Source organism: Aphidius gifuensis, linkage group LG1 (assembly GCF_014905175.1).
Source record: "Aphidius gifuensis isolate YNYX2018 linkage group LG1, ASM1490517v1, whole genome shotgun sequence".
Classification (NCBI taxonomy): domain Eukaryota; kingdom Metazoa; phylum Arthropoda; class Insecta; order Hymenoptera; family Braconidae; genus Aphidius; species Aphidius gifuensis.
This window is the reverse complement of record NC_057788.1, coordinates 28983699-28998246: the sequence shown is the minus strand read 5'-3', so window position 1 is coordinate 28998246 and position 14548 is coordinate 28983699. Positions and strand designations below refer to the sequence as shown.

General features: G+C 24.2%; 4 protein-coding genes and 1 long non-coding RNA gene across 6 annotated transcripts; 2 read left to right on the top strand and 3 right to left on the bottom strand.

The window, feature by feature from the left end:
* Nucleotides 1-1000: 1000 nt before the first annotated feature.
* On the top strand, nt 1001-2754 carry LOC122860174. Of its 2 annotated transcripts, XM_044163871.1 has the most exons (5): nt 1001-1569; nt 1715-1768; nt 1896-2078; nt 2251-2497; nt 2582-2754. In XM_044163871.1, exons 1-5 carry the CDS (start codon nt 1437-1439, stop codon nt 2703-2705), a joined length of 741 nt encoding a protein of 246 aa, XP_044019806.1. In that variant the 5' UTR covers nt 1001-1436; the 3' UTR covers nt 2706-2754. The 2 variants fall into 2 exon arrangements, with proteins under 2 accessions (XP_044019806.1, XP_044019807.1); XM_044163872.1 differs by lacking the exon at nt 1715-1768.
* LOC122860164 (CD2 antigen cytoplasmic tail-binding protein 2 homolog) lies at nt 1681-4462 on the bottom strand. The gene is made up of 5 exons (XM_044163855.1): nt 4030-4462; nt 3789-3952; nt 3519-3693; nt 3252-3430; nt 1681-3169 (listed from the first exon to the last, which is right to left on the bottom strand). Exons 1-5 carry the CDS (start codon nt 4184-4186, stop codon nt 2834-2836), a joined length of 1011 nt encoding a protein of 336 aa, XP_044019790.1. The 5' UTR covers nt 4187-4462; the 3' UTR covers nt 1681-2833.
* A 703-nt stretch (nt 4463-5165) lies between these two features.
* Nucleotides 5166-7840, bottom strand: LOC122860181. The gene is made up of 3 exons (XM_044163879.1): nt 7719-7840; nt 5640-5887; nt 5166-5551 (listed from the first exon to the last, which is right to left on the bottom strand). Exons 2-3 carry the CDS (start codon nt 5779-5781, stop codon nt 5166-5168), a joined length of 528 nt encoding a protein of 175 aa, XP_044019814.1. The 5' UTR covers nt 5782-5887; nt 7719-7840.
* Nucleotides 7841-8297: 457 nt separating this feature from the next.
* LOC122860189 lies at nt 8298-9416 on the top strand. Its single transcript, XR_006374433.1, has 4 exons — nt 8298-8574; nt 8666-8886; nt 9015-9204; nt 9302-9416. It is a non-coding gene; the product is annotated as an uncharacterized LOC122860189 (long non-coding RNA).
* A 1918-nt stretch (nt 9417-11334) lies between these two features.
* LOC122847374 (protein trapped in endoderm-1-like) lies at nt 11335-12457 on the bottom strand. Its single transcript, XM_044145014.1, has 4 exons — nt 12373-12457; nt 12041-12287; nt 11715-11962; nt 11335-11555 (listed from the first exon to the last, which is right to left on the bottom strand). The coding sequence occupies exons 1-4, from the start codon at nt 12455-12457 to the stop codon at nt 11335-11337; spliced, it is 801 nt and encodes a 266-aa protein (XP_044000949.1).
* Between the last annotated feature and the right edge of the window lie 2091 nt (nt 12458-14548).

The following is a 14548-nucleotide window of genomic DNA, read 5'->3' as shown; positions in this document are numbered from 1 at the left end:
TATGATATAATTGATAATAATTAATAATAAATTACTTATTTAAAGTGATGTATTTTTAATTTATATATAAAAAAATGTGTTTTAAATACTTGTAATAAAATTATATTGTATATTGAGTAATATGTGTTTTATGTGTTTGTCTGTATTTATTTTTCAACACCATTGAACTTTAAATTATTTATTTTAGAAAAAAAAAAAAAAACTTGAGTGTAAATCCTTTACTCGTTTTTCCTTTTCTGTGCTTAATTTTTTTTTTTTTTTCTAACTTTTCCAAACGAAAAAAAAACAATTCATCCAAACAAATACAAAATTCGACATTTGATATATTGTGTGTCGTATAAAAAGACTTCCTTTGTATATATAAGTTTAATTTTTTTTGTATTTTTTGGGTCAAGTGTATCAAGCGTCAAGTTCAAAGAAAACTTTAAATCAAATAAAGAAATAACATTGATAAGAGGGATGATAAAAAAAGAAAAAATAAAAATAAATAAAACTATGGTAAGTAGTTTGAATGAAAGGTAGAGATAAAAAATAAAGTATTGGGCTCAAAGGCATCAGATAGAATGTGTGATAATCAAGTTTTTATTCTTCACAAAAGTGTGAATAAAAAAAAAACGAAAAAATAAATAAATAAAGTTGCAAGAGAGATAATCTCTTTCAGGGTGTGAACATCAAAAAAGAATAAAAAAAAAAAAAAAATGATTGACTAAAAGATAAGAGGTAATAAACGTTTTGCCAACACACAAGGGAAATTACAACGTTAACCGATATGAAAACAAAAGTTTAAAAAACAAAAATAATAACAAAAAAAAAAAACTATTATTTTTTTATAAATTTACTTTTTTAATAATAAAATAAAATGAGTTAACTTTTATTTTTTTTTAAACGATAAAAAATGAAATTTAAAAATGACTATTTTCATTTAAACAATTATAGTGTTGTTATTGTTGTTAATATTATATTTTTTTTTTTTTTGCAAAAATATAAGTGGATAATTTAGGATAATTGTTGATTATCTTGAAGATATTATTTTAACACGCTTTCTATTTCACAAACTTATTAAAAATGAAAAAGTTTATTTACACTTTTTTTTCCATTGAAGACACACTGGTCCAGTGACCCAGTGTATGGAAAAAAAAATATATGAAAAAAGTTTAAAAAATAAAAGTAACAAGTTTGTAATTTGATTAGCAAATGGGGATAAAAAGTAAATATCTCGTTTGTTTAGTTTAAAAATTACTCCTATTACTTTACAACGTATATAAATTGATTTTAATTTGCCAAGTTTGCAGTTTAAACTTGTCTTTCATATATCAAGTAACTTATTTTATACTTTTTTTATTTTGTAAATTTAATTAAACAGTATCAATGAAAAATAATTTAACCAAGAAAGAATATAGCTTGATTAATATATATAAATAAATAATATATACAAAATGAAAGTTTTATTATTTTATTTTATTTTATGCTGCATCATCAGTTGTTGCATTGCTGATGATTATGATGATAAAAAAACTTTTCGTGATATTTATCATCCAAGAAAAAAAGGAAAACACGAATTGCTTTTTTGTAAGTAAACTTATATAATCTTTTTTAAACAAAAAAAAAAAAAATTCTATTTTATTTCTTTAATATTCTTTCTTGGTTCTGTTATTATTATACTTTTTTTTCTGAGGGCTATTTTTTTTTTTTTCTTTTATTTTTAAACTTTCAGTGAGAAAAGGCGGATTTAGCAGTGTTTATTTCAATCCTCTTCATGGTCTTGGGTGTAATTAAACAAACTTTTTTGTTTTAATAAAAAAAATATATTAAAAAAAAAATATTTATATTAAAGTATATATTTTTTTAATCTGTATGAAATTTAATTAGTTATATCAATGGATTATTATTTTTAGTGCTTGGAGGTGTACAAAGCATTGCTGCATTTGTGATATTTAAAATAAAAATTATATTGGTTGTTATGACAATAATTGGAGTTGGATTTTTGGCACTTAAATTTTTTGGTATTTATAAATATTCAAATTATCTTTATAAAGATAATAATTATCCAATTATTGAAGGACCAATATTTGAACACGGTATGAATTTAAATTTAATTTTGCAAAAAGCAATAATTGACCTATCGTTAAAAAATAATTGAAACTATTTTTAAAAAATAATTAAAATAATTTTCAAATTATTTTTGTGAATGAAATTGCTTTAGATAAATAAATAATATAATTAAAAAAAAATATATTTTAAATATTTCAGGACATTATCCATTTCAACATGATCATGTTAAACACGAAGAATATGGTAATGAATGGTCTTCTGCCCCGAGCTATTACTCTCGATCTGACAAGAATAATTATTCACCCACTTTATTTTATCAAGAACCTCATTTTATAAATAACATTGAGAACATAATATATTCTTTAATTAATATGTCAAATGAAAATTGCCAAAAACGTTTTTTATGTCAATTAAAAAAACTAACAATATCATCAACAAATTTAAGGTAATTTTAAAAAATATATTTAAAAACACTCACCCACGATGATTCATGAATAATTGTTAATTATATTTTTATATCTTTTTCAAGTACTGCTATCAATGATTGTACAAAATCCCATTCAAATTGTAGTGATGAAAAAACAGTTAAATTTCGACGTCGAAGATTACAATGGGATAACTTGAATATGAAAAAAAATAATAATATGAAATAATGAAACATAAAATGATAAATAATAAAATTATAATAAAATAAAAAGTCAATTGTAGTTGTTGTTGTTGTTGTTGTTGTTATTGTTATTGTTTTTGTTGTTGTATTTATATTTATTTTATTATTAAATAATCACATGTAAATTTCAAAATCAACTCTTGATGCTGTATAAAACTGTCCATTTTGTCCAGTACGACGTACCCAACCCTTGTCTTTAAAGTATCCTTCATTAGCCCAAGCAAACATTTGCTCAGTGGTATGAGGACCATTTACTTCAGCATCATCATTTTGGGACCATTTTAATTCCCAACTTGTCGGTTGTTCAAGTAGATTTTTTTTAATATTGTCATCGTCAGTTTGATTTGATGTTGATGGTTCATCAAGCTTACCTTGTTCTTTACTATCAAAGTCATCAGCATACATGTCTAATTCAGTGTTATTTAAATCTTGTTTGTTTGCTTGATCAACCTTAAACAAATAATAAAATTAACAAATTTATTATATATATATTTTCCAATGTTTATAAATAAACGTCATTAAATTTACATACTTTATGCTTTATTGATTCATAACTGTCTTGATAAATATCCATATTTCCAGTTCTTGATAATAGCTCATTAGCAAGCTCAGTTAATTTAATTATTTTCTCTGAATTTTCATCAATTTCACTTAGACCAGCTTTTTTTCTTTTCCATCTTTCAGCTGATGATATTTTTTTTTTTCCTTTACCTTTAAAATAAACATCAATTTATCATTGTAAATAAAATTAATTCATCAATAGAAAAATAATAATAATAATCTTTTTTTTTTTTTGTACCAAGTCGACAAAGAGCTTTTGTAACAGTTTCACCAGGTTTTAAAAAATCCAAAATCTCTTTGTACAATGTTGATGGATCAAACGTGATATTTTCATCAACATCATCATCACTATCACTATCAGCCAGTCCTTTTTCATTTTCATTTTTTGTTTCAGCATCACTTCTGGGCTTAATCTAAAAAGATAACAAATGATAAAAATAAAATTTCAATACTTGAATGGATGATAACAATGATAATTGTGTATGATTTTTATTTTGCAATATGTTACCTTGACCCAGTCAATGTCATCCAGCCAATTATCCCTGACTTCTTTATCTTTTTTAAATAAGTAATGACCGTCTTTATCAAAATGTCCTTCTTCCATTTCTTCTTTCATGTTAAAAGCAGTAAATCCAACATTTGCTTCTGATGCCATTGGGCCATCTTCAGCTCCTGAATAATGAACAAAATAATATTATCATACAATTGCATAATTAACATTTACATGTTTCATGTTGAAAAATCATTACCTTCAATTTCTTGTTCATCCAAAATATTGTAATTTTCATTAACAGCTTCATCATCATCTTCATCGGAATCAAGTGAATGCTTGAATGCATCTGGCTTTGTTACTTCCGACCAATTTTTCTCGTCAGTCAATACATCATCATATTTACGTTTCGACATTTTTAATATTATATTGTTTATTAAAAAAATTTCAATAAATAACTTTATAACATAACCTCACATTAATAATTTTCACTTAATTTTGATATTTTACAATGTATAGGTACCTATAGTATTTTTTAATAATTATTATAACGTTTTTGATAAATAAACAGTCAACACAACATCATGTTGTTGACTATTATGTTATTATTATGAAGATTGAACAACATTATTTATAATATTTATTTATTTATAATATTAAGTTGCAAAGTGCAAACAATTTTTTAACAATATGGCTGCCCCGTAAATGGCAATTAAAATCCCCAAGTTTTTATTTCCCCAAAACAAAATGGCGAATTTACAAAGTTAAAACTTCCTAAAATTTAAAAGCGCAATATTTTAAAATTATTTATAAGAAACTTGAATTATTAATATACTTTTTAATAATAAATTTTTAATTAAAATATCAATAAAAGGATTTAAAAAAATTTAATTTAAAATTCAATCTTTAATTAAAATACATAGAATAATACCTATAATTATTTTTGAAATTTATTTGAAACAACGTGGAGTTTGTAAACTGATATTTGGTTGATTAATTTAATTTTTTTCTCTAAATTTTGCGATTAATTTAAATTTTAAATAACAACAGAGAAAAAAAATTAATAAATTGCTTTGGAAAAAATATATTCATGTTAGCCAACATGATAAACAAAAAATTCGGGAGCCATGTTTGCAGCCATTTTTTCCCGTGAAAAATTCAATTTAAAAAAAAAAAAAAAGATTAAATAACAAAACAATAATTACATTTAATTTAAATAATATTTATTTTCACAGATAAATTTAAGTTTATTTTTTAATTAAACAGTCTTTCTTTTTTTTTTTATAAATAATTAACATTTAAATAGTTTTTTAAATATAGCAATAAATTAAAATTTGAAATTAATTTACATAATTTATATATAATTTTGAGAATAATTATCTAAAGAAATTTATATCACCAAGTGTTTCTCCATTTGTCGTTATTTTCCTTTGATTTTTCAAGGTACGATAAATATTCTGTCTGTCCAAGAAGATGAGCAATGTCATAGTCATCAAGTACTCGAGAAATTGGTAAAGACTGTTGCTTTGATTTTAAATCATAATAACAAAATTTATGCCGTGAGTTGTCAAGTGAATTATCAGATTTAAATTTGTCATTTAAATTACATCTAGTTGTTTCAAATTGTCTTTCTATTGGCAATTTTTGAGGTAGATTATCTTGAGGTAAGTTAATGTCATTTTGAAGTGAATTATTTGATTCGAATTTTCTATTAATTCCAGAATCAAACGAGCCTGATGATGATGGTGGTGAAGATAACAGTGAACTGTAACTTGTTGAATCTATAAGCAGAAAAAAAAATAATTAATAAATATAGAAACATAAATAGTGCTTAAAGAAATTTATAAATTTTAAAGGAAATATTTTTACCTGAGGCGCAGTCAACTCCAAAATCATCATCATTATTTGAGTTGATGCAATTTTTATTAATCTTTGGTGAACATGGTGAACATTTAATTGGCTTGAATAAAGTTCCTACACAACTATTTTTTTGTTCTTGATTATTTTTCATTGGAGCTAAAGATAGAGGACAATTTTTTTTCTTTAATGGTCGTAATAGCTGTTTTTTAAGTTTCGCACTAATTGAATCGGTTTTTTTTGGTAAAAGCACACTGTTTCTGAAAAATATAAAAAAATTAACATTATTATAATTTCATATATTTTTTTATTTTAAATAATACACACTAAGGACAAAAATAGTGACAATGTTTTAATGATTTTTAAGAATTGACATAAAATATTTGAATGAAAAAAATACCTTTTTTTTAATTTTAAAGAACTTTTTAAATCACCACAAATTTTTTTAATATTATCACTAAATGAAGACTTCATTTTTAAACACTAAAATATACAAGTGTTACACTAAATTGATACAAAATTTAAAAATTTATAACTTAGCAGAAGAGAATTATTTATTTATTTATAACGAGTCTTGTCAAAGTCCAGTTGTTGAATGCAAAAATAGAGATAGTTCTTATCTGTAAGATATTAAGGGAAAAAAAAAGAGATGGAAGGGGTCGATTCAGGTACGGTATCCAAGAAGCGTCTGCGTTGGTCTGCGTCTACTGTCCGACTGTCGCGTTTAGAGCCGCTCGTCCTTGCTCGTCCCGAGAATACAAGTCAAGGCGCGTTCGCGCTCGGAGCGCTGCAATCAGAAGTCGTGTCTGAACCAGTCTGAACGCTCGACTGACCAAAGCCGGGTCAGGCTTCTGTAGACGCTGGGCAGTCACGCACATATATATAAGTTCTTTAACTGTATGTGTTTAGCTGGTAAAGTGTTAGTGCAGTATACTAATGTTTTTATGTTTACCATAGTTTTTTTTTAATTTAATTTAAAAAATAGTCAAACTGATGTATATTAAGGCAGAAAAATCGATGAAATTTTTTATCATTATTGTTTAAATGGCCATTTATTAATATTTAGAAATATCCCTCATTTTTTATTGTATGCAAATTGCTAACAGCTTTTCATTTTATTTTAATTTTTCTGTCATTTTCTCCTACAATATTCTTAAGTAACTTTATCAGCTATTATCAAAATTAATTTTTCTCTATTATCTATAATATTTATATTTTTATTTAAAACAAAAGTATATTCATCATACAGCTGCTCGACTGTTTGGAAGTTGTGAGCGTTCCAAAGCGCTTGATTAGAACGCCCGAACGCGACAGTCGGACAGCCGGCGCAGACGCTCCTTGGAGACCGTACCTTTCCACCCTGACTCAATAAAAAAAAAAAACCGCTAAAGTACGTGAAAGTACGGGAGAACGTCTTATCTGTGAATTTTGCAGCTAATGATGAGTCATTCAATAGATGAATAAAAAAAAAAAATACTCAACAAAAAATAAAAAAAACTACTGCATATTCTACCCGTACAAAATATTTATTATCGATTTATCTATTCAAGAAAAAAAATAAAATTTATCAATATATTTTACCTATATATTTATGACAATGAAAAAACATTTTCAAATAACTTGAATTATTTTTCTAGCTTCTTGAAATATTTTTAATGAAAAATGAATAAAAAAAAATTCATGGTTCTGTTAATTTTTTAATTTAAAAAGTGTAATTATTAATTCTAGTTATAATTAATATTTAAATGATTTTTAAAAAAATATATATACGTGTTTTAATTTGTTGCGTGCGCATTTGCAAAAAAAAAAATTGCGGGAAAATATATCTGGATCATCAGTATATCAACAATTCAGTAAGTAAACAAACACGTCAATCAGTCTACGCGTAAAGTCAGCAGGTGTATAGTATGATTACAACTGAACGAAACTTTCAATTACATAAATAATAAATTATACGTGGATATTTAAATACTACATATTATTAACGACAATAATTAAGTGATTAATTGTTGCATGCACATTCACAGACAACTTGGACACAAATTTTTCGAATGAAAACAATAAAAATAAAAGTGTAAACAATAACAATACCTGAAACATCAATTAGCAGGAATAATGTATCGACCACAGGTAAAGTGACTCCAAGAACCAACACCTTTATTAATCGAATATATAAAAAAAATAATATAATTTATATTTGCAATTTCAGGTAAATAAAAAAATTGCCCTGTTAATGCACCTCAACAATTCAGCACGTTGTCTCACACCTGGCACTTTTGTGGCATTCCCACCTGATTTATTTCACCAGCAGTTCACCCCTTCGTAAGTTTTTATTTATATTTTTTTTTCTTTTTGCATATACCTGTATTTGTTTTGTTTTTTTTTTTCTATACTACATATCTTTCAGATACATACTAAGCATATATTAAACAACACAAACACTACACACAATCACACATCGACAAACTGGCAACTGCCAAATTTTTAAAAATAATAAATACAGACAGCATGGCCCATGGGCATGGACAAAGTTAAAAATCACAACAAAAGTCAAAAGAGAAACCAGCTGATTGCTTAGGTACACACTACACGTGTTTTGTGTGCACGACTGCACGTGTGTCAAAAGTTACATGTACTGCTTTCCTTGAGAGTGCTCAGAGTGCTTGAGAATTAAGGGAATTAAGTTAAGCTCTTTTATGGAAACTCCTGGTGAACGTTAAATACAGTTAAATAGTCGTTAAAGTTCACTCGTGGTTAAAGTCCTGTTAATTATACAGTCAATAAACGCGTAGTTGAAGTTCAACTAAATACCACATCTTGAGAGAAAATTATATTTCACAACTCGTAGCGCAATTAATATTTGGTGAAACCTACCTTTACACAATTTTTCTATTTGACAAGTTTGTAAAGTTAAATACGATTTTATTAACGTGCGGTGAAAAAAAAGGTATAAAGTGCAATCATTTATCAAGTATCTTTTATCAAATTTTTAAATTTTGTATTTAAGGTTATAATAATTCATCGTTTTTTTTTTCAAGGCACTTTCATAGCTAGATTTTGTAGTCACATATACTCATTTGTGTACTCCTCCACATATTTCTTCTAGTCTTCTTGGTTTAGTAAAAGGCAAAAAGATTATTCGTGTTTTGAAGAGAAACAAAAAAAAATTAAGATTGAACCAGGTCAGATAAATATGGAGATGGATGCAAGTCATTCAGATGAATGGCATAAAAAATACATTTTAAACGTACAAAATAATGTAAGTTATTGAAATTATATATAGCTATATTATATCAAGATCAATAGTAAATTACAATTAAATAATTATTGCAGATTTTTTTAAGCTGCTGTATTAAATTGAATAATAAATTAATTTTCTTCTTATAGGTAAGGTCAATATACAAAATATGTATAAATGATGTTATCACGACAAAAATGATCCAAGAAGCTAATAGAATTCATAATAAGAGGTACAAGAAGAATTTTTTCAAGAGAGAAGAAAAATTGAGAGAATTTCGTAGAAACATTATAAGTCAGTTGCGTCCATTATTTAAAATTCAACCTCAATTTAAAAAAAGTAAGAAAATAATACAGTATATATTTTAATTATCGGAACAAATTTTTATATTATTATTATTATAAATACTAATGATAACATTGAATTAATTTTTCAGTATGCAAATATAGAAGTGGTAAATTGGTTGATTCATGCTTTACGAAATTTGAATTTGAGGCGCCAGATGATGATAAAAGCCTAAATGATTCAAGATTTGTAATAAACTTCTGTGGATATAATTTAACAGAACTATATATAAGAAAATATCCCCATTCTGAAATAATGCCATTGATTCGTGATAATTGTCCAAGTCTCAAGAAACTTTCATTAGAATTTGAAGTAATGGAAAGTCTGGATTTTAAAAATGCTTTTTTTAAAATGTTTCAGCTTGAAACACTGATAATTAATTTGTTATGTGAAAATTCAACGCTCCCAGAGACTTTGGTCAATTCATTGAAAGAAGTTGGTAAAACATTAAAAGAATTATATCTTCAATCAAAATATAATTCTTTCTTACCAGATTCATTGGCATCTGTAAGTTTCATAAACATTTAATGAATATTATATTATGTCCAATAAAAAATTTCATTTAATTTAAAATAAATTATTTATTTTTTAGGTATTTCCTGAATTAATTGCTCTCAGCCATTTGATTGTGAATGGCCTTCGATTGAGTGAAGTATTAATCCAGTCGTTAGATAAATTGGAAAATTTAACTAATCTACGTCTAGTGTCTTCCACGCTAAATAGCCATTCAGTGATTGATAAACAAATCAATATGTTTCTGACTGATTTAAAAAATCTCAAGGTAATATGTGTTAGCTGGGGGTACAATTTTACAGATGAATTTTTTATTAATCTCTGTAATAAATCAAAGAAACTACGATATTTAGATATACATGCTACAAATATAACAGATGATAGTATGGTTGCAATCAATAATTTGAGTAAATTAAAATATTTCAATCTTGGTTTAAAATGTTTCAGTGCAGGTAGTTTGGAAATAAAAAATGAACTGATTACTGATCAATCAGTTACAAATTTATCTATTGAAAAATTGTTTTACTTAAATATATCAAGTTGCACCAAAATTTCTAATAGATCAGTGATTAAGCTTGTTGAAAATTTAGATAATTTAACACTTTTAATTGTTCAAAATACAATGGTAAGCATTGAAATTATCGAAGATTTATCTAAATTGGAGAAATGCCGTAGTGAAGTTTTATTGATATGGGTTTCTTTTGAAGATTGTAATGGCATTTTCAAATCATTATCAAAATCACATAACATTATATTTGATTGTCCAAAATAATCAATTAATAATATATTATTATTATCATTATTTACTTTAATTATAAAATTATACTTTTATTTTTTTTTATAAAAAGAAAATAAAAAATGTTCTTATTCAAATATTAACTTGTAATTAATTTTTTTTTTTTTTTTTGTCACAATATAATGAAAAAAAAATAATAGTAAATTTATAATGGTTATCATTACTAAATAATAAACTGTTTCCACAAAGAAATTGTAAGTAAGCATATGACCTTCATAATATTTAAAAAATCCAAAATAAAATGTTTTCTTTCAATTAATAAAAGTTTAAAAAATTAATCAATAATTAAAATATCTGTTTATAAATCTAACACTTTTTCTTTTATTTTTAATTTTAAAAACAATTTTTTTATATTTAGAATTTTGTTGGTGTTTTTTTGAAATTAAATAAGTAACGAATCTGGAAATTCATCAATTAATTAATAATATATAATAATAATAATTATTATTATTATCATTATTATTGTTATTGAATTTTTTTCATGAAATTTTTTTTTTTTTATAGGTTTAAAAGAAAATAATAAATAATGTTCTTATTTTAATATTTGCTTGTGATAGATTTATTCATTTATTTCGTCTTGAAAAAATAATGAAAAAAATATAATAATAAATTGACATTATTATTGTTATTTTATATAAATTTTATAGAATTTTAATACAACTTTTATTAAAACTAATTCAAGTATAAATAAAAAGGAAAGAAAAATTTTTTTATTCACAAATAAATAAGCTGAAATAGTATTTTAAAATATTAAAATTAAATTTTCAAAATCAATCTATAATTAAAATACGTAAATTAATAATTAGTTTTGAAATTTATTTTGTTGGCAAACAACGTGGAGTCTGGCAACTGATATCTGGTTGATTACTACTACCATTACCACTGCTTTTGAAAATTTCTTTGTATGCATTTCTATAACGTTTATTTGAGCAAGCATAAATAATTGGATTAATAAAAACAATTGCACAACTAAGTACTGTATGTAATACATGTAATTCTGGATGATATCTTTCATCATCAATTGAATCAATTAATACTAATGGTAAAAAACAAATTAAAAAACTAACAAATATTATAAACATAAGTTTTGTTATTTTTTTTTCTTTCTCAATATTTTTAGTAGCTCTACTATCATGTATTTCAACATTTTCACGTGTTTTTTTAATTTTAAAATAAATCGATACGTATGAGTAACTCATAACAAGACATGGTGTAATAAATGCAATCATAGCGAGCACATAATTTGGATCAAACCAATGATGTCGGTGATTATAACTACCACAAGAAAATGTTTTTGGATTAACATCAATTGTTCCCCACAAATCAAAAGTTGGTGGTACACGTTCCAAGTAACTAAATATCCAAATTAAAATCATTGTAGTACTGACATTCTTATCAGTAAAATATCTTGGATAAACAGTTGGTTTTAAAACCATGAAATACCTGTAAATATATTAAAAATTAATTTTTTATTCATAAATTATTGGTAAATAATTTTATTTAGTTTTTAATTTTGTTTACCTGGTTATGGCAATTGCAGTCATACTCAAAAGTGTTACATTAATATTACCAAATAATATAACTGATGAAACTGTGCATAATGGTCTGTTGAATAACCAATCATCAAATAAAAATTGTCCAGCAAGAATTGGTAATGAAATTGCTGATAATATTAAATCTGATATTGCTAAATTTATAATAAATCTTTTTGTTGCATTTTTTTGAATTTTGTTACTACTTCTAAAGGCAATTATTGTCAATATATTTCCTGCAAATTATAAAAATAATTTTTAATTATTTTTATTCACTTGATAATTAGATATTACTTAATATTATAATTTTTTTTCTATTACCTATTGTACCCAAGATGCTAAAGTTTATGATGAAAACAGCTGCTGTATCAGATATGTAAGTGGCATATGGCCTAGTAATATTCATTTTTCAAAAAAAAATGTTTTTTTTTAATTAAGTAAATAATAATTAAAATATTGTTTATAAATTTAATACTTTTTCATTTATTTTTAATTTTAAAAACAATTTTTTTTTATATTTAGAATTTTGTTGCTGTTTTTTTAGCTTTTATGGAATACGTTTGTTCTTTAGGAAAATTATTTGGCGACTAAATAATACTAATGCCTTAAAATAGTTAAAAGTTCCAAAAAAAAAATTAAATAAGTAATACGTCAATGTGTTCAACACCGTAAGATAAAAAATAATAGATATAAATAACAAAAAAAAAATAACCACTTTGTTAAGAACTGATAATAATGACTTATAGATAAAAAAGTTTTTTTTTTTTTAACTTAGAAACTTATTATTTACCAATAATATATTATTATTAATAGGTTTTTTTTTTTAAATAATCAGTAACGAATTAACGTTGTAAAAAAAAATGAAATAAAATATTTTTAATCTCAGCCTTTAAATTATTATAAATTATTATAATTATTATTAAAATACATAATCAAAATTTTTAATGCTCTAATTTTTTTCAATAACTTCAAATTATATTTATAATCATTTTTTAAATGTTATATTATTTCAAAAATTTTTTTTCTTGATAGTATAAAGTAATTAATTAAAAGCTAGTAAATTAATTTAGTTTTTTTTCTAAATTTTGCGATTAATTTAAATTTTAAATACCAACGGAGAAAAAAAAATTAATAAATTGCTCATGCGCATGGACAAAGTTAAAAATCACAACAAAAGTCAAAAGAGAAACCAGCTGATTGCTTAGGTACACGTGTTTTGTGTGCACGTGTATCAAAAGTTACATGTATACTGCCTGTTCTTTCCTTGAGAGTGCTTACTGCTTGAGAAAGTTAAGCTCTTTTACGAAAACTCCTGGTGAACGTTAAATAGTCGTTAAAGTTCACGCGTGGTTCAAGTTTAATTGAATTTAATTTTATTTTATAGGGCGATCTTAAAAAAATAATATTACACGATATTACACACCTGGTGGTAATTGATACTTGGTGAACTTAAACCACCCTTTAAGGTTATAATAAATCATTTTTTTCTTTAATTAACTTAAAATATGCAGACTGAACCAAGTGGAATGAATATGGAGATTGATTCAAGTCATTCAGATGAATCGCATAAAAAATATATTTCAAATTTGCAAAAAAAAGTAAGTTATTTGAATTATATAAGTAGTGAATTAAATAATTAAATAATAATTGCAGATTTTTTTTAGCTACTGTAATTGTTTATTGTTGATTTAATTGAATAATACATTGATTTTTTTCTTATAGGTAAGGTCAATATACAAAATATGTGTAAATGATGTTATCACGAAAAAAATGAAGACAAAAGCTGATAGAGTTTATGAGATATACATGAAGAATCCTTTAAAAGAAGAAAAAAAATTAAGAGCAAATCGTGAACACATTATATGGCAGTTAAGTCGATTATTCGATATTCAACCACGATTTAAAAATGGTAAGAAAATAACAATACAGTATAATTTTTAATGTTGAAAAAAAAAAACAATTATATTATTATTATTATTCTTATAAATAGTCATGATAACATTTAATTAATTTTTCAGTATGCATGTATAAAAATGATGACTTTGTTGATTCATGCTTCACAAGATTTAATTTTGAGACGTCAGAAGATGATGAGGATAAAACCCTAAATGATTCCAAATATATAATAAATTTCTGTGGATATCATTTAACCGAGCTAAATATGAAACAATATTCCCATTCTGAAATAATGCCATTGATTCGTGATAATTGTCCAAGTCTTAAGGAACTTACATTAAAATTTAAAGTAATAAGAAATCAGGATTTTGAAAATGCTTTTTTTAACATGTTTTATCTTAAAAAGCTGATGATTAATTGGCAATGTGAAAATTCAACGCTTCCATTGACTTTAATCGATTCATTGAAACAAGTTGGTGGGACATTAAAAGCATTATATCTTGATTCAAAATATGATTCTTTCTTACCAGATTCATTGGCATTGGTAAATTTCATAAACATTTAATGAATATTACATTGTGTACAATAAAAAATTTCATTT

Excerpts from the sequence above, each read along its gene's own strand:
- LOC122847374 (XM_044145014.1), bottom strand. The coding sequence starts at position 12,457 with ATGAATATTACTAGGCCATATGCCACTTACATATCTGATACAGCAGCT. Across the intron at positions 12,288-12,372 it reads TAGCATCTTGGGTACAATAG|GAAATATATTGACAATAATT; the intron begins GTAATAGAAAAA and ends TATAATTTGCAG. Across the intron at positions 11,963-12,040 it reads ACTGCAATTGCCATAACCAG|GTATTTCATGGTTTTAAAAC; the intron begins GTAAACAAAATT and ends ATATATTTACAG.
- LOC122860164 (XM_044163855.1), bottom strand. The coding sequence starts at position 4,186 with ATGTCGAAACGTAAATATGATGATGTATTGACTGACGAGAAAAATTGG. Across the intron at positions 3,953-4,029 it reads GGATGAACAAGAAATTGAAG|GAGCTGAAGATGGCCCAATG; the intron begins GTAATGATTTTT and ends TTCATTATTCAG. Across the intron at positions 3,694-3,788 it reads ATGACATTGACTGGGTCAAG|ATTAAGCCCAGAAGTGATGC; the intron begins GTAACATATTGC and ends TTATCTTTTTAG.
- LOC122860174 (XM_044163871.1), top strand. The coding sequence starts at position 1,437 with ATGAAAGTTTTATTATTTTATTTTATTTTATGCTGCATCATCAGTTGT. Across the intron at positions 2,079-2,250 it reads AGGACCAATATTTGAACACG|GACATTATCCATTTCAACAT; the intron begins GTATGAATTTAA and ends TAAATATTTCAG. Across the intron at positions 2,498-2,581 it reads ATATCATCAACAAATTTAAG|TACTGCTATCAATGATTGTA; the intron begins GTAATTTTAAAA and ends ATCTTTTTCAAG.
- LOC122860181 (XM_044163879.1), bottom strand. The coding sequence starts at position 5,781 with ATGAAAAATAATCAAGAACAAAAAAATAGTTGTGTAGGAACTTTATTC. Across the intron at positions 5,552-5,639 it reads TGGAGTTGACTGCGCCTCAG|ATTCAACAAGTTACAGTTCA; the intron begins GTAAAAATATTT and ends TTCTGCTTATAG.